The 18,887-nt window shown below is 45.6% G+C and overlaps 1 protein-coding gene across 1 annotated transcript in view; it reads left to right on the top strand.

Moving 5' to 3' along the window:
• Positions 1–18,394, top strand: part of LOC128857510 (low-density lipoprotein receptor-related protein 2) — a 134,316-nt gene extending 115,922 nt beyond the window's left edge. Inside the window, exons 6-15 of the mRNA XM_054093260.1 lie at positions 741–995; positions 1,085–3,370; positions 3,447–9,098; positions 9,174–9,385; positions 9,456–9,862; positions 9,933–11,431; positions 11,501–11,813; positions 11,891–14,077; positions 14,156–14,406; positions 16,591–18,394. Coding sequence (XP_053949235.1) covers positions 741–995; positions 1,085–3,370; positions 3,447–9,098; positions 9,174–9,385; positions 9,456–9,862; positions 9,933–11,431; positions 11,501–11,813; positions 11,891–14,077; positions 14,156–14,406; positions 16,591–16,793 — 13,265 coding nt within the window. The 3' untranslated portion in view covers positions 16,794–18,394. The remainder of the gene's footprint in view (positions 1–740; positions 996–1,084; positions 3,371–3,446; positions 9,099–9,173; positions 9,386–9,455; positions 9,863–9,932; positions 11,432–11,500; positions 11,814–11,890; positions 14,078–14,155; positions 14,407–16,590) is intronic.
• The last annotated feature ends 493 nt before the right edge of the window (positions 18,395–18,887 follow it).

Consider the following 18,887-nt stretch of genomic DNA (forward strand, 5'->3'; position numbering starts at 1 on the left):
CATTTACGAGTGGCGAGTTGTCTAAAGGGCCGTGCGTATGTGCAGCAAATGCCATTTTTCAAGCGTTTCCTAAACAAAGGCTGAAACAAAAGAGCTAAGCTGCTCGCTGAACTTTCTCTCAAACTGTCAACTGACAATTGCCGCTTCAAGAAATTATGCCAAATATGCTTTGGTTCTTTTGGGCTACGAATGCACATCTTTCAAAATGGCCAACTGCCAACGACGCCCATTTATTTTGCTTCGACTGAGAGATTGGCTGACGTATGACGCGCCTCGGTTTTTTGTTTTGTATTCAAAACAGTTCGCCATGTTTATCCACTACGCGTGAAGCATTCCGTGTCTACTACATCGGACGAAGCGTATGCCTCGCCATGCCTCAATATCATCATTGTGGTTTTTTTTTTTTTGTAATATTTCTTGCTTCCAGATTTCCATTCAACCAGCTAACCATTTTTCACACACTGTCCCAACCATATGCACTCACAACAGCTAACCATACTTCAACTATTTTTTTAATCTCTCCAAGTTTCCACAACTAACCAAACTACGAGCCTCTGAATCATTGTAGCCACTCCCATTATTCCGTTCATACCATTCTATGCTCACTTTTCACTCTTTTCATTCTTCTTAAAGCGCATCCCACAAACGTAACTCATTCAGTTGCTCTCAGTCACGTATTACATACATCTTCACCGTCACATTGTTTTGCATTCACACTCGATTTCTCGATTCACTTACAGACTTTCCCCCCTGCCATCATGGCCAATTCCGTTGCACGAATGCCTTATGCATCCCATCCAACTTCTATTGTGATGGATATCACGATTGTGCCGACGAAAGTGATGAGGCCAATTGCACAGCAATCGCATGTCCTGATAACAAGTTCCTTTGTCCGCGCGGAGGCCCAAATGGCACACCCAAGTGTATACTAAAATCTCAACTGTGCGATGGCAAGCGCGATTGTGAGGATGGCAGCGACGAGGAGACCGCCTGCTGTAAGTTTGCCAAACGTGTGCTTTATGCTGCCTACTTTCCTCGCGTTCCCAGTGCTCCTTACAATTTGTTTACGTTTTTCTCCCCACAGCTACCGGTTCTTGCCCTGCACTCAGTTGTGAATATCGTTGCGGTCCCTCACTGACAGGTGGCGTCTGCTATTGCCCGACTGGTCAGGCGATTTCTGCCGACAACCGCACTTGCATGGATCTGGATGAGTGTGCCGAATGGGGTCACTGCGATCAATTATGTACGAATACCGATGGTTCATTTACCTGCCAGTGCGCGCAGGGCTACAGCCTTTTCAATAACTCGAAATGTATTGCGCCTGATGCCAATTATCTGCAGCTGATATTTGCGCATGATCGTGCCGTTGTACGCATGTCCGCACATGGCGGTGATCCACGTGTGCTGGCCAATGCCACTGCCGCGTCGGGTGTGGCCTACCACTACCAGCGCAATACGCTTTATTGGTCCGATATTAAGACGCGTAAGGTGCAGTCCATACCACTGGATGTCTTCAACGGTGCTATATCCCCCTTGGATCTTACCCTGCCCGGTACTTGGGCACCCGTCGCGCTGGCCGTGGATTGGGTGGGCGACAAGATCTATGTGGCCGACTTGATTGGACAGAAAATAGATGTTTTTGAATTGGGCGGTCATTGGCATGCGGTCGTATTGGGTTCAAATCTTACCAGCCCTGCAGATTTGGCGCTCGATCCAACATCAGGTCTTATGTTCGTAGCTGACGGTGGTCAGGTGCTGCGCGCGCACATGGATGGCACGCATGCGCGTTCGATCGTTTCCGAAGCAGCGTATAAAGCATCTGGCGTGACTGTGGATATCATTGCGAAACGCGTTTACTGGTGTGACTCCCTACTGGACTATATTGAGACCGTCAACTATGAGGGTAATCAACGCATAATGGTTTTGCGTGGACAGCAAGTGCCAAGTCCATCACGGCTGGCACTCTTCGAAAATCGCATCTACTGGACGGACGCCACAAAACAAGGCATCATGTCCGTGGATAAGTACACCGGCCCCACTTCCATACAAGTCACCTACAAAGCGAAGGACATACGCGAACCGAAGGGCATTGTCGCTGTACATGCGCTTAGTCAACCGCGCGTATCTAATCCATGCGGCAACAACAATGGGGGCTGCAACCACATGTGCATCGTGACGGCAGTTAAGGGTGCACCCACTGGTCTGGGTTATCGTTGCGCTTGCCACACAAATTATCAACTTCAAACTGACCTAAAGAATTGTAAACTTGTGCGCGAATTTCTCATGTACTCCCAACAGCGCTTCATCAAAGGTAAGGTGCTCGAGCCAGTTATTGAGGGCTTTAGCGACGCTATACTACCAGTGGTATCGAGACGTGCACGCTTTGTGGGTTTGGATTTCGATTCACGCGATGAGTTCATCTACTATTCGGATGTGCTGCAAGATGTGATCTATCGCGTACATCGCAATGGCACTGGACGCGAAATTGTGCTTGCCTCACAGAACGAAGGTGTCGAAGGTCTGGCCGTGGATTGGGCATCAAAGAATCTGTACTACATTGATTCACGCAAAGGTACGCTAAATGTGCTCTCTACACGTAACGTAACCTATCGACGCACGCTATTGAAGGAACTCAAACGCCCGCGCGCCATTGTTGTGCATCCAAATCGAGGTTACATCTTCTTCTCAGAATGGGACCGACCTGCGAATATTACGCGCGCAAACACAGATGGCACCAATTTGCTTGTTTTCAAGAACGTCACGCTCGGCTGGCCTAATGGTCTCTCGATCGATTTCAAAGAGGATCGCGTTTATTGGTGTGATGCACTGCTGGATCATGTGCAGCACTCTAATCTCGATGGTACTGACATCAAGACAGTCAATTCGCGCTTGGTGCGTCATCCCTTCTCCATTGTGATACACAACGAATGGATGTATATCACGGACTGGCGGCTGGATGCCATTATACGTCTGCACAAACTCACTGGCGAACAGGAGGAAATGATGGTACGCGAACCGCAAACGAACCGCCTCTATGGCGTGAAGGTATACAGTCATGAGGTTCAAACTATCGCCGACATACACCCTTGCCATGTAAACAATGGCGGTTGTGAGAAAATTTGCTTTGCTATACCGAGAAATGATTCCATGCAACCGACATTGCAGACGCGTTGCTCTTGTCCGTATGGAGAGCGGCTGGCAGAGGATCAGCGTTCATGCGCGGCGGATCCCAATGCCGAACCACCAGTGCAGCCCTGTCCCAACTCGTGGGACTTCACCTGCAACAACCAGCGCTGTATACCCAAATCGTGGGTGTGCGATGGAGATGACGATTGTTTGGACAACAGCGATGAAGAGCAGAATTGCACAAGTGAGTATTATTTGAAGGGCTTGAAACCCTGTAAAATGGTTAATAATAATTTCATTTTACCTTTTATTCGCAACAGAACCAACATGCGGCTCCAATGAGTTCCAATGCAAGTCCGGTCGTTGTATACCACTCAACTTCCGTTGCGATCAGGAGAATGACTGCGGCGACAACTCTGACGAATTCGAATGCGGTAATGTCACTTGCGGCACCGCACAGTTCGCCTGCGACAATGGCCGTTGCATACCGAATATGTGGAAGTGTGATAGCGAAAACGATTGCGGTGATGGCTCTGATGAGGGTGATTTTTGTGCGGAGAAAACCTGCGCCTACTTCCAGTTTACCTGCCCGCGCACCGGTCACTGCATACCTCAGAGTTGGGTTTGCGATGGCGATGATGATTGCTTCGACAAACAGGATGAAAAGGACTGCCCGCCGATCACGTGCTTAGCGAACCAGTTTAAGTGTGCCGATCTACGACAGTGCGTCGAGGAATCTTACAAATGTGATGGCATACCAGATTGTAATGATGGCAGCGATGAGCTGGACTGTCCGTCTATGGGTCCGAATCAATGCAATTTAGAAAAACACTTCCGTTGTAAGTCTTCTGGTTTCTGCATACCCATTGCTTGGCATTGTGATGGCTCCAACGATTGTTCCGATCAGTCCGATGAGGAGGATTGCGGTCAGATCACTTGCGCACAAAACTTCTTCAAATGTAATAATTCAAACTGCGTTTTTAAGGCGTATATTTGTGATGGCAAAGACGATTGTGGTGATGGATCTGATGAGAGTTCGTTGCATGCGTGTGTACCACCACCCTTCAAGTGTCCGTACGGTCAATGGAAATGTCCGGGAGTTAGCGAACGTTGCGTTAACATGACTTCAGTATGCGATGGCACTGCTGATTGTCCGAATGGCGCGGATGAAGGCGAAGGTTGCGATCTGGCAGAGTGTACACATCAAGGTGGTCTCTGTTCGAACGGCTGTCAAAAGACACCTTTGGGCGCCACCTGTGTTTGCCCACCTGGCTCAGAGATTGGCGAAGATGGATACACTTGCGTCGATATGAACGAGTGCGATCCACCAGGCCTCTGCTCGCAACAGTGTACCAATACGAAGGGCTCCTATTTCTGCTCATGTACAGATGGTTACCTATTAGAGCCGAACAAACACTTCTGCAAAGCGGTTAATCACTCTGCTGCTTTCCTAATCATATCTAATCGTCATTCCATACTTGTTGCGGATTTGAAAGAGCAGGGCTTGGAGCGCGTGCCAATAATTGTGGAAAACGTCGTTGCAACAGCTTCAAATATGCATACAGGCACGATTTTCTGGAGCGATATGAAACTAAAGAAAATCTCACGCTTGGATCGTGGTCAGGAACCGCAGGAAATAATCAACACCGGCTTGGACTTGGTTGAAGGTTTAGCCTACGATTGGGTTGCACGAAATCTCTACTGGCTGGACAGTAAATTGAACACGATCGAGGTTTCTGCTGAGAATGGTTCGAACCGGTTGGTTTTGGTGCGCGAGAACATCACGCAACCACGTGGTATGTGCCTCGACCCTAGCCCCGATGCACGTTTCATCTTCTGGACCGATTGGGGTGAAAATCCGCGCATCGAACGCATTGGCATGGACGGCACAATGCGTGAAACAATCATTAACACGAAAATTTACTGGCCGAATGGTCTAACATTGGACATTGCCACAAAACGAGTATACTTCGCTGATTCTAAACTGGATTTCATTGACTTCTGCTATTACAATGGCACAGGTCGGCAACAAGTTTTGGCAAGCAGTCACTACTTGCTGCATCCGCATTCGCTCTCACTCTTCGAGGATACACTTTACTGGACAGATCGCCAACTAAATCGTGTGCTATCTGCTAACAAATTTCGCGGTAAGAATCAGACAGTGGTTTCTCACCTAATCAGTCAACCACTCTCCATACACGTGCACCATCCCTCACTCCAACCACTGTACTCAAATCCATGTGAAAAGTCGATCTGCCAGCATCTTTGCTTGCTGAGTCCAAGCGCTAAAGAAGGCTATTCGTGCAAGTGTCGGCCGGGCTATCGTCTAATGAGCGAGGGACGTTGCCTGGAAGAAGAGAACCCATTCTTAGTTGTTGTAAAGGGCACGCAGATTGTCGATATACCGTTGAATGGTGGTGATGCGCGCGCTGGTTCACTCGCGCCTGTTATCGGCATTGAGAGCAGCACTGGCTTAGACTTCGATCGTAAAGGTGAAACACTTTATTGGATACAAGGGCGGGAGGATGATGATGAAAACTGCACTATATTCTCCACACCTTACGGCGGCGGTAACAAAACGCAATTCCTCGGCACTGACACCGGCATTGTTGGCTCGCCTTACACCATTGCCTTTGACTGGCTGGGCCGTAATCTCTATATGGGCAATCGCATTGCCAGTAATATAGAAGCTGTGCGTGTGGATGGTAAAATTAAGTATCGCACTATCATTCTTGCCAACGATGGTAATCAAACATCAGTTTCAAAACCGAAACAAATAGTGCTGGACCCCAACGATGGCAAACTGTTTTGGATCGATGAGGGTGGTTTTGGTGTACCAGTGAAGATTGGGCGCGTGAATATGAATGGCAACAATCCGATGATGCTGAAATCCGAAATCGATCACCCAGAGAGTATTGCTTTGGACATCGAAAAGAAACTGGTGTATTATAGCACGCAATATCCGGCATCTATCTGTGTCATGGACTACCATGGCGAAGACCATCGTGTGTTGCTTTCAGAAGAGAATGCCATTTCGCGTCCGAGAAGTTTGGGCATTTTAGACTCCCGCCTATACTATCTCGATCCTGTATACGAGAAAATTGTGCGTGTTGATTTACCACGCGGCGATAATCCCAAGGTTATAGTCGACAACGAACCCGATCTCAAGAGCATGATTATCTTCAAAAAACGCCCTATGATGCAGCATCCCTGTCAAATGAACAACGGCGGTTGCGAGCATCTCTGCATTCCCGATGATGTTTCGTCACGCACCTGTGCCTGTGGTGTTGGCTACCGCAAAGAAAACGATATTAATTGTGTGGCTTACAAGACTTTCGCTGTTGTTTCACAGTTGGATGTGACGCGCGGCTACAGCTTAACCGATAGTTCTGAGGCGATGGTGCCAATCAGCGGACCCGCCCATCACATTCTGCACGTGGATGTACTCTTCCGCGAACAATGGATCTACTGGGCTGAATACAATCGTGGCACATGGAATGGCATCTTCAGGCGGCGCCCGAATGGCACAGAGCTACAACATATCGTTAAGGATGGTATTGGCAGCAATGGCATTCGTGGCCTGACCATCGATTGGGTCGCTGGCAATATGTACTTCACAAATATATACCCACATGAAAACTATGTGGAAGTCTGTTGGTTAGACGGCAGCAACCGCAAAGTGCTCGTAAAGACCACAACCGATGCACCACGCGAACTAGCTGTTAATCCAATAAAACGTCTGCTGTACTGGATCGATTATGGACAGCACCCGCGTATTGGCAAAGCATACTTGGATGGGTCAAACTGGACACCAATGGTAACATCCGGCATATCTAATCCACGTGACTTAACAGTGGATATGATCACACACGATGTGTACTGGGTTGACTCAAAGTTGGATACAATACAAAAGATTTCGTACTCAGGCGGCAACCGTAAGATCATTCGTCGTAATTTACCCAACCCAATGGGTATTGCCATTTATCTTAGCGATGTTTACTGGGTAGATCGAAATCTGATGACCGTTTTCAAGGCCTCTAAACTATCGGGTAACGAATCGACACCCGTACGTGTGCGCACAAATCTCCAGAAACTGCGCGATATTGCCATCTATAATATAAATAATCAACCACAGGATGACGGTAATCCTTGTGCACGCCTCGGCAATGGTGGCTGTGATCAGCTCTGTTTCAGCTTCCCGCCTGAACAAACGAACCCCCCGCGTCTAAATTACCGCTGTGATTGTTCCACTGGAAAGTTGGCCGCGGATGAGCGCAAGTGTGAGGTGGTCAATGAGTATCTCGTATTCGCTACTCGCACTGAAATACGTGCGGTCAACTTGGACCCACATTCCACACAAGTGCCATTCACACCGATGAGCAATCTAACAAATGTTGTCGGCCTTGATTTTGACTTTGCAGAAAATCACATGTTTTTCACACAAATCCGTCCATGGGCCAAGATTGCCTATACGAAGGCTTATAACCCGAATAGTAATGATGTCAATGTGGTGCTGAGTAGAGGCATTAATCCTGAAGGTATCGCCTATGATTGGACACAGAAAAAGATTTACTGGACGGACAGCTCGAATAATTCTATTTATGCTATGAACTTAGATAGCACTGATCTGGTAATGATTGCGCGTGTGGAACGTCCGCGTGCAATTGTGCTGGATCCTTGCAACGGCACGCTTTATTTCACCGATTGGGGTCGTTTTGGAACATCGGGCAAGATCTTCCGCACTACCATGGCTGGATCGTTGAAACGCGCCATTGTTGATAAAGAACTCTCCCAACCCAGTGGTCTGGCGATCGACTATGATGAACGCAAACTTTATTGGACTGACGCTGTACGTGAGAAAATAGAACGTTCCGACTTGGATGGTAGAAACCGTGAACTCCTTGTGGATGCCACAATATACCCGTTCGCTATAACAGTATTCCGCAACTACATTTACTGGACTGATTTGCAGCTGCGCGGCGTCTATCGCGCCGAGAAGCATACAGGTGCCAATGTCGTGGAGATGGTGAAGCGATTGGAAGACTCACCACGTGACATACGAGTCTATAGCGCTGACAGACAGAAATGTTCTACCAACCCTTGTTTAATAAAGAACGGCGGCTGCGCGCAAAGTTGTCATCCGGCGCCAAACGGTAAAGCGGAGTGCAAGTGCGACGACGGCTCGAAGGTCGTCAATGAGGGACGCATGTGCGCGCCACGCAACAATACATGCGAGGCCAGCAAATTCTATTGCCAGAACGGCAAATGTATCTCGCGTATGTGGTCATGCGATGGCGATGATGATTGCGGCGACAACTCAGACGAAGAATCAAACTACTGCGCATACCATTCATGCTCGCCTACAGAGTTCCGTTGCAACAATGGACGATGCATATTCAAGTCCTGGAAATGTGATCATGAGAATGATTGCAAAGATGGCTCTGATGAGATCGATTGCACTTATCCACCCTGCGTGGATGGGGAGTTCACATGCGGCAATGGACGCTGCATACCTATGGCGCAAGTTTGTAATGGCGTCAATGATTGCAAAGACAATACAACCTCGGATGAAACGCACGAACGCTGCCCAACAAATACGACCTGTCCGCCGAACCATCTCAAATGCGAGAACACTAACATCTGCGTCGAACCTTATTGGTTATGCGATGGCGACAACGATTGCGGCGACAATTCAGATGAGGACCCACTACACTGTGGACAACGCACCTGCCCCACTAACAGCTTCCGTTGCCCGAACCATCGCTGTATACCAGCAACTTGGTACTGTGATGGCGATGACGATTGTGGCGATGGCGCTGACGAACCACCAGAGTATTGCAAGTCGGAGGGACGCACTTGCTTCGGTGATCTGTTCACATGCGACAATGGCAATTGCATACCCCGGATTTACATATGCGATGGCGATAACGATTGTCTCGATAACAGTGATGAGGACAGCAGACACCAGTGCAGTAAGTTACGAGAGTCGATTGGGATATAATGGACATAACATGCAATGCTATTTTTCTTTTCCTTTCCTTTTCTAGACGACCGCAAATGTGATGAAGAAACGGAGTTCACCTGCCTCGAAAATAAGGCCTGGGGACGCGCACAATGCATACCCAAGAAATGGATATGTGACGGCGATCCGGATTGCGTAGATGGGGCCGACGAGAACACAACATTACACAATTGCGCCACCCAACAGCCTTGTGGCGAGGACATGTTCACTTGCGACAATGGCCGATGCATTAATAAGGTAAGAGTGTTGAGGTTTCTCTTTAATCGACACATGCGAATTTCAACGACGTTTACTTTTTACGCTTTAGGGCTGGACTTGTGATCATGACAACGATTGTGGTGATGGCTCTGACGAAGGTAAATTCTGCAGCTCCAAATACAAGAGCTGTTCCGATCAGGAATTCACCTGCCAGAACTTCAAATGCATACGCAATCAGTATCGTTGCGATGGCGAGGACGATTGTGGCGATCACTCCGATGAAGTGGGCTGCAAAAAAGATAATACAACATGTCCCAATGGCCAATTTACGTGTACGAATGGTCAGTGTATCGATTATCATTTAGTGTGCAATAAAGTGCCTGATTGCGCCGACGAATCAGATGAACCGGCGCATTGTAATGTGGACGAGTGTGCCAAGGTGGAGATACATCAGTGCGGACACAAGTGTGTGGATACGCTAACAGGCTACTATTGTGACTGTAATCAAGGCTATAAGTGAGTAACCCCTAGAATTTAACTTGAGTGACCCCTAACTTTTAACTTTCTTTATACCCACTGTCCATAGACTCATGCCAGACGGTAAGGCCTGTGCTGATATCGACGAATGTCTTGAACTACCCGGCGCTTGCTCACAGCATTGTTCCAACACACCTGGCGGCTACTACTGCAAGTGCGACGAACGCTACTATGAACGTCAGACGGACGAGCATACCTGCAAGCGTAAGGACAACACCACGCCCTGGCTGGTATTTACCAACAAATACTATGTACGCAACATGTCGCTGGACGGTGGCCAATACAATCTGATGCACCAGGATCTAATGAATGTAGTCGCGCTGGACTTTGATATACAGGAACAGTATATGTACTTCTGCGATGTGACTGCCAAAACCATCTTCCGCGCCAAATATGGCAATGATGATGAGAAGCCCGAGCGTGAAGCAATCATACGTCACGATTCGCATGGCTTGGAAGGCATTGCTGTCGATTGGGTGGGTCGCAAGCTATATTGGCTCGATAGACACTCGAAGAACTTGGATGTTTCGGAACTGGATGGCACAAAACGCAAGACGCTCCGCAGTGGCGTTATCGATCCGCGTGCATTAGTTGTGCATCCGGGCATTGGCTACTTATACTTTACGTCGTGGCATTTGCAAGCCTACATCGCCAAAATGGGCATGGATGGCACCAACTTCACGCGCATACTAACCTGGGACGATGATATTGCTTGGCCAAACGCCTTGACCATTGATTACTTTACGGACCGCATTTACTGGGCTGATGCGCATCTGGACTATGTTGCTTATACCGATTTGGAAGGTCGCCACCGGCACGTAGTGTTATCTGGCGCGAAAGTGCCGCATATTTTCGCACTCTCACTCTTCGATGACTATCTTTACTGGACCGATTGGAATTTGAAGGGCATAATGCGCGCCAACAAATTTACTGGCCAGAATTACACAGTATTGCGTAACACCACCCACCGTCCATATGACATACATATCAACCATCCACTAAGGCAACTGCCCTACACGAACCCCTGTGGCAAAGACAATGGCGGCTGCTCACATTTGTGTCTGATTGCGCCACCGCCCGAGTCCACTTACTTTAATATTGAAGGCTACATCGAGGAGGGTGCGCCGAGCTATAAATGCGCTTGTCCCAACCAATTCTATCTGGCACGCAATAGTAAGACGTGCATAGCCAACTGCACGGCCGGTCAGCACCGCTGTGGTGGTAACGATGAGAAATGTATACCTTGGTTCTGGCGATGTGATGGAGAAAAGGATTGTAAGGATGGTTCTGATGAGCCAGCGACTTGTCCGACACGTCATTGCCGCGCCGGCACATTCCAGTGCAAGAATACGAACTGTACGCCATCAGCGACCATTTGTGATGGCACCGACGATTGCGGTGATGGCAGCGACGAACAGAATTGTGATCTGCCCTGTCCCGAGTCCGATTTCAAATGCAAGTCCAGCGGACGCTGTATATTGGATAGCTGGCGTTGTGATGGCGATGCTGATTGTAAGGATGGCAGTGACGAGGATCCGGCTGTATGTCGTAAGTACAACCTAAATTCGATTTGTGTTTTCACATAATTTTTAAATATTTATTTTTTTCTCTCCACAGACAAACGCGCCTGCGACCCAGACACGGAATTCAGCTGCAAGAATGGGCGCTGTATACCCAAACTGTGGATGTGCGACTTCGACAATGATTGCGGTGATGATTCCGATGAGCCGGCCTACATGTGCCGCCAACGCAACTGCACCACTGGTTGGCAACGCTGTCCCGGACAATCAAACTACCGCTGCATACCGAAATGGCTCTTCTGTGATGGCAAAGACGATTGTCGCGACAATAGCGATGAATTGCCCGAGAACTGTCCAAAATGCTCAACGGAGACGGACTTCAAATGCGCCAACAATCGATGCATACCAAAGTGGGTTGATGGCTCATTCTTTTATATCCTACGAAAACTAACTTTACCTATATTTCCCATCTTTCTTCTAACTTCAGGCAATGGATGTGCGACTTCTCGGACGACTGCGGAGATGGCAGTGATGAGAATGACGCCATTTGTAAGGGTAAATATCGTGAATGCTCAGAGTCGGAGTTCCATTGCGCCAATGGCAAATGCATTTCGTCGCGTTGGCAGTGCGATCATGAGGACGATTGTGGTGACAACTCGGATGAGATGAAATGTGAGGGGTATCAGTGCAAAAACGGCACCTTCCAGTGCATGTCTGGTCACTGCATTGCTTCATACTTCCGCTGTGATGGTGATCGCGATTGTCGTGATATGTCCGATGAGATTGACTGTCCCCCACGATTCCCTGGCGGACGCTACTGCCCTGAGTCACGCTTCCAGTGCAACAATAATCTCTGCGTCTCGCCCTCTGACCTCTGTGATGGCACTGACGACTGTGGTGATGGCTCAGATGAGGATGTTAAGGTGTGTACCGACTTCAATTGCGACACACTACGCCGCTTCCAATGCGCCAATCATCGTTGTGTGGCGCGCTATCAGATTTGCGACGGTGTCGACAATTGTGGTGATGGTTCAGATGAAAATAATATGACGTTGTGCGCTAACAAGCAAAAACCATGCGATCTTTACACGCAATATCAATGCGCCAATAAGAACTGCATTGAGCGCGCACAGGTCTGTGATTACTCTGATGATTGCGGCGATGCTTCCGATGAGTTAGGCTGCCACCACACAAACACCTGTTCGGAATTGACACGCGGCGGTTGCGAGCACCACTGCCACAATCTGACCGATGGCGGCTACATCTGCGCTTGTTATCCGGGCTACATTATTTCGGCGGAAAATAAGAAGCGCTGTTTGGATGTGAATGAGTGCACGACACGCCAACACACCTGCTCGCATATATGTAACAATCTCAATGGCACTTACTCGTGTTCGTGCCGCGAAGGCTTCCGATTGGCTGACAGTCAATCCGGCGTATGCCGAGCTCAGAAAGAAGACATTGTGTTAGTGTTTGCTAACGGACCAGAAATACGCGGCTTGGATGTACAGAAGCGTGAAGAATTTGATGTGATAGCAGCGGAGAAACGCATTGAAGCTTTGGATTATGACGCACAACAACAAATCGTCTTCTGGGCGGACAGTTATGATAAGACAATCAAACGTTCTTACATGGTGAATGCCTTGGATGGTCAAGCGAAGATCGGGTTTGCGCAAGATTTGAATATGAAGGGTGGTTCCAAACCGACAGCTGTTGCCATTGACTGGTTGGCATCCAATCTCTACTGGACTGAAGTGGATCGCACCGGCTCGAAACCACGCGGTCGCGTTATGGTAGCCAAAACAGATGGACGCTACCGACGTTCAATAGTGAATGCAGGACTCGAAGTACCAACCTCCATTGTAGTAAATCCACAATTGGGACGTACCTACTGGGCTGATGCAGGTTCTGCGCCAAAGATTGAAGTATCTTGGATGGACGGTTCGAAGCGTCGTCCACTCATCACTGAGCAAATTCGTCACCCTACAGGGCTTACCATTGACTACTCACAAGAGCACATCATTTATTGGGTGGATACGAAATTGAACACCATCGAATCAATGCGCACCGATGGCTCGCGTCGCAAGATGATAGTGAAAGGGGATCAGCTGCGACATCCCATCTCTTTGGATGTCTTCGAATCGACAATGTACTGGGTAACACGTGACTCTGGTGAAGTGATACGTCAAGATAAATTCGGACGTGGCGTACAGGTAATCATACATCGTAATCTTGTCAATCCGTCCGGCCTTAAGGTCTACCACGAACAACGTTACAATACATCGCTGCGAAATCCTTGCTACGAGTCCAGCTGCTCACATTTATGTCTACTTGTGCCTGGCGGGCATCGCTGCGCTTGTCCGGATAATTCTGGTCTGCTACCATCGCATCGCAGCACCGCCGAAGTGATCTGTGATGCCGCAGCGGAGCGACCACGTCCCGCGCCACGTATTTGTCCATGCCAGAATGGCGGTCTTTGTCGCGAAGATGAACGTGGCGATTTGTACTGTGAATGCCAGCCTGACTTTAAGGGCGATCACTGCGATCGCAGTGTGGCAGGCGCATTCGGACATGGTGGCACCAATGTGACGGCAGTTGTAGTACCCATAATGGTGATACTGCTGGTCTTGCTGACGGCGGGTGGCGCGTGGTACGTCATACGCAAAAAGCCATTGTAAGTAACGGAATAAAGTTTATAATTGCTTGCTATGTTTATTAAAAACATTTTTTCGTTTCTTCCTTTTCCTCTTAGTGGTAAATTGGCGCGTCTGCCCACATTAACATCATCACAAAGTGTTACCTTCCGCCACGGCACAAATGTTGAGTTCAACGCTCCAGGTTTCCCTGGTGGCACAACCGCTGGTCCGTCCAACGATGTAGCTCCTATTGAGGGTTATAATCTACAGACTGTGAATACGGCTAAAACGCGCGATTTCTCGAATCCCATGTACGATGCTGTGCAGTCGGGCACCAACACCGATCCAAGCCTGAGCAATGGAACAGGTAATTTTATGGGCAATAACTGTGTATACTCAGCTATAAAGGGTGCTAATAATAGCGATCATATAACGGAACTATTCGTATGAACTGATTTTTGTGCCTTCCTCCTAAAGATACCACCTATGTAGTATCTCTTAATGGTCTGGCGATGTAAAGAAATGTTTCAAACTTTTTGACTTCAAATGCCGTAACCTTGAGATCGTCGAAAACCATGAAGCAATGTAAAACGTCTAATTTTCACGCTGTCTGGGTCACCTTGAGCTGTTCAATAAATCGGCGATGTCCGCTTTGGAAAAGCTGCTTCTTATTTTAGAACAAATTCTAAAGAAAGAGTACTCAAAAGCATATCTACAGCCAACCAGAGCTGTTGATATAATTGAGAAACTTTATTGGATTTAGGTTGGCATACTGCCCCAGGCTGTCGAAGAAGATAGCTCCCAGTGACCTTAGTCTTCTAGCTGCCAAATCCGGACATTTACAGAGATAATGCTCTACAGTCTCCTTCTCTGAAAGGTCCCCACAGCTTCTGCAACGGGGATTAAATGGTAACCCTAGCATTTCCGCGTGTGTGCCAATCGTCTAGTGACCGGTAAACACAGCTAGGAGTTTGGAAATTGAATGGCGAGGAGCCCAAAGAACTTTCTGAGCCCTTCGTATTTCGTATTGGGGCCAAAGGGTTTTCGAAATAGCACATGAAGAAATGGAGCCCAATCTTTTCTGCGCTTTCCTGAGAAATAATTTGTGCAGGTCCCTTTTACAACTGTCAGGGGGATGCTGATGGCCGGGTAGGAGGTCTCTGAGGCCAATTCAGTTCCCTTCCTGGCAAGCTCATCAGCAATTTCATTTCCCTCCATGTTTCTATGTCCTGGAACCCAAATCAAAAAAATGTTAACTGCACACCCAAGAGATTTAATCTCTTCTTAACATAAGTTTACTAATTTCGTTCTGCACCATGGTGTCGTCAAAGCCTTAACGCGGCTTGACTACCAGAGAAAATGTTAATATCTCCCTCGCTCCCGCGTTCCTTAAGCACTTTGCATGCCTGCAAGATCGCAAAGACTTCTGCTTGAAAAACACTAGCAGTGTTCGGCAGTTTAAAGGAGATAGATAAATTGGCTGATTTAGAGAATATCCCTGCTCCGACTCCCGATTCCATCTTGGAACCGTCAGTGAAGACAGTGAAGACCGAAAATACTACCATGTCCCTTGAGAGATTGTCTCCAGAGGCCAATCTCCTTTAACCTGATTGCACTTTGAGCTGCGATGGAAATGACGGAAAAGTCGATGGGAAGTAAGTGCAAAACTACTTTAAGGGCAGCACTGGGACAAGTTTTACATGCTCCGGTGATGCCAATACATGCAGTCCTTTGCACCCTCCCCAGTTTAGTGATATTATAGCCCTTCCGAAGAGCTTCCCACCAAACCAGGCATCCATAAGTTAAAATAGGCAAAACCGCCCTGCGGTGTACCCCTATGTATGAATCTAGTTACTCTAGCCCCTCCTGTCACATCATTTATTTCCCTACCACCAAGCAGGGACGATATCCAGAGGTAGATAGGCCTTTCTACCCCTATCCTATTTAGAGCAGTTACAATTCACTTAGCCGTAATTGTTTTCCCTCCAGAGATTTCTCTACGGTCCCTACTACCTTATGTAAAGCTGACTCGGTAGATTTCCTTTTCAGGTAAGCGTATTGGGCTGAAGAAAGTCTGGTTTCAAAGTGCTCACGGATGTTATAGTCGATCACTCTTTCAAACACCTTGAGAATAAAGGAGGTAAGACTTATAGGTCTGAAGTCCTTGGCCAGGACGTGGCCCCTCCTTCCTACCTTAGGAATGAAGACCACGTTGGTTTTCTTCCAGCTTGCTGGAACGTGGTTTAGCGAAATACACGCCAAAAAGATCTTTTGAAGAGCGGGAACCACCAAGGCTTTAGTCTTCTGAAGCATTACTGGCATGATACCATCGATACCTGGAAATTTGAAAGGGGAAAAGCTCTCGATTGCCCATTTGCTATCAGTAAAAAAAAAAATATTTTAATTTGTTTGGAAGAAACCGCAGTACTTGCGACACCGAGCCAGGTTTTCATAAAAAAAGTGGCTTAATTACATATATGATCACAAGTGTATGCGCACATCTTTTACATCCACACTAATGCTCTTTCTGTTCTCTTCTCATGCTTCGCAGGCATTTACGAAGTGCCACATGATCCCTCCAAATCGAAACCGATTGGTCCATTCACCGAGCCCGTCTCGGCCATACTCGCGCCCAGCAGCATAACACACAAATCATCACCGCAATTGCAATTGCGTACCAGGGAACTGGATCCATCAGCGGATACCGGCAAGGATACGCAATACCTTGTTGAAGAGGACAAGTCTGAATGCTGATATAAAATTACATAAAACGAAATCCATCAAAATTACCAACACCACCACCACAAAAGCAGCAACAGCAACAACAACAACAACAATAACAAATCAAATGTAACGAATACATATTCCAACTATTGCATTGTAACTAAAACGAAAACAAAAACTAAAAGAAAACAACAAACAGACAGATTTACTACGCTTTAGAAAAAAAACAAAAACAAAGTAACGAAAACTGCTTGTAAATTAAAAATTTATGTATGAAATGAACAACCAAAAGTTGAAACAAAAAATAATAATTAGAAAGTAATTAGGTAAAAAATCAACAAAAACAACAACAACAAAAGCAAAACAATGCAATTAAAACATATTTTTAACCTTAAAAGCAGCAAACTTTTTCTAAATTTTTGAACACCGACTACAAAAACTGCAACAACAACAACTGAACGGTTTATTAAACGTTCTGCTTTTACGAATTTTACAATGTAAGTGTTTGTGTAAGACGAATTGCACAGAAGAAGCAAAAAACAAAATACAAAAACTACAACAAAAACAAAAATAAGAAACTTGAAAATCACAACACCGTTAGCTAGACATATCCTTTTTGTGCGAATGCCTACAATTCAGCTGATGTATGTATGTATGTATGTATTTACATACTCGTGCATATGTATGTGTGCGCTGCTGGCGAAAACGCGGCTAATAAAATGAAAGTGAAAATGGAAATGAAAATGAAGCAAATGCAAATGCAAATGCGAAAAGAGCGAAAACTACTAATGCAATTATTAAATATTAAGTTAAATTATGTGCATATGAATATTTTAATGAGTAAATATTAAAAACTTAAACTTTATTTAGGCCACTTGTTTTACTTTATTCTGTTCTCTTTTTTTGTTTTTTTTTAACCCACACTTCCACGCTCCCATGCCACTGTAATACTATACATTCCAAAGCAAGCGTTGTGCTGTATTTTACAATCCACAATCAATTACCTTTGTGACTATTTTGAAAAACGAAAAATATAACAAAAACAAAAACAACAACACATCACATTTTGCTTAGTGTTGAGGATATCGTATACAAATATAAACATAGTTATACATATATACACGTGCATATATTTTTCTGATTGCTAAATGACAATATTACCACAAAAACAATGCGAAAAAATGCTAATTTGTATTTAAAAAAAAATATATATATATATAGATATATATATGATAATGGCGAAAAACCAAGCTGAAAGATAATAGAGAAAATGTAACGCAAAAAATTAATTAAAAAATAATTTTAATTTAAAAAAGTTGCATATACTAAATGTATGTATGTACTAAAGGCGCGTAGAGGTATACTTATATATAAATTTGCAATGAGAGTGTTTAAAGTATATTTCCATATATATTTTTCTATATTAGGCAGGCGAATGAAGTGCGTCAAGCAAAACGAAAACGGAAACGCAAAAATAGTGAAAAAGTAAACAGAAAAAAAAACATAAAAACTCAAAAGCAAAAGCAATCTATGAAAAGCAAAACAAAAGTAAACAATTTTTATATATATATTTTAAAATGTTTTAGATTAGTGCAAATGAGTAATTAAAAAGCAAAAAACAAAAAACAAAACAAACAGTTAAAGTTAGAATGCGTCTGCTGGCCTAAAAAGTTGAAACGAAAAGGGGAAATATTCACCACGTATGGCGAGAGCAGCTCCCGAACGGCGTATATGATTTATGTTATTGCTAATTATTGATTTATTTAAAACAAAAACAAAAAGAAAAACAAAACACACCTTATTCATTAACTATTATTAATATTGATAAATATATATTTGTATGTATATGTATGTACGTTATACACTTTTTTATTATTATTGCATATATTCACGCAAGAAAAGCAAGATTAGCATGAAGAAAAAAGTTGAAAGTTGAAAGTTGAGAGTTGAAGTTGAACAGCAAGAAAGTTTAAGTGAAAGCAAGAAGACGGAGGAAATATTGGAAAAAAAACAAGAAAACAAAATGAAACAAAAAATGTACCGTTGGCAAAGTTAACGCATATAAGTTGTGTAATGTAATGCAATAATAATTATTATAATGTTTTTGTAACTTTATTTCAAAAT

This window comes from Anastrepha ludens, chromosome 3 (genome assembly GCF_028408465.1).
Source record: "Anastrepha ludens isolate Willacy chromosome 3, idAnaLude1.1, whole genome shotgun sequence".
Classification (NCBI taxonomy): domain Eukaryota; kingdom Metazoa; phylum Arthropoda; class Insecta; order Diptera; family Tephritidae; genus Anastrepha; species Anastrepha ludens.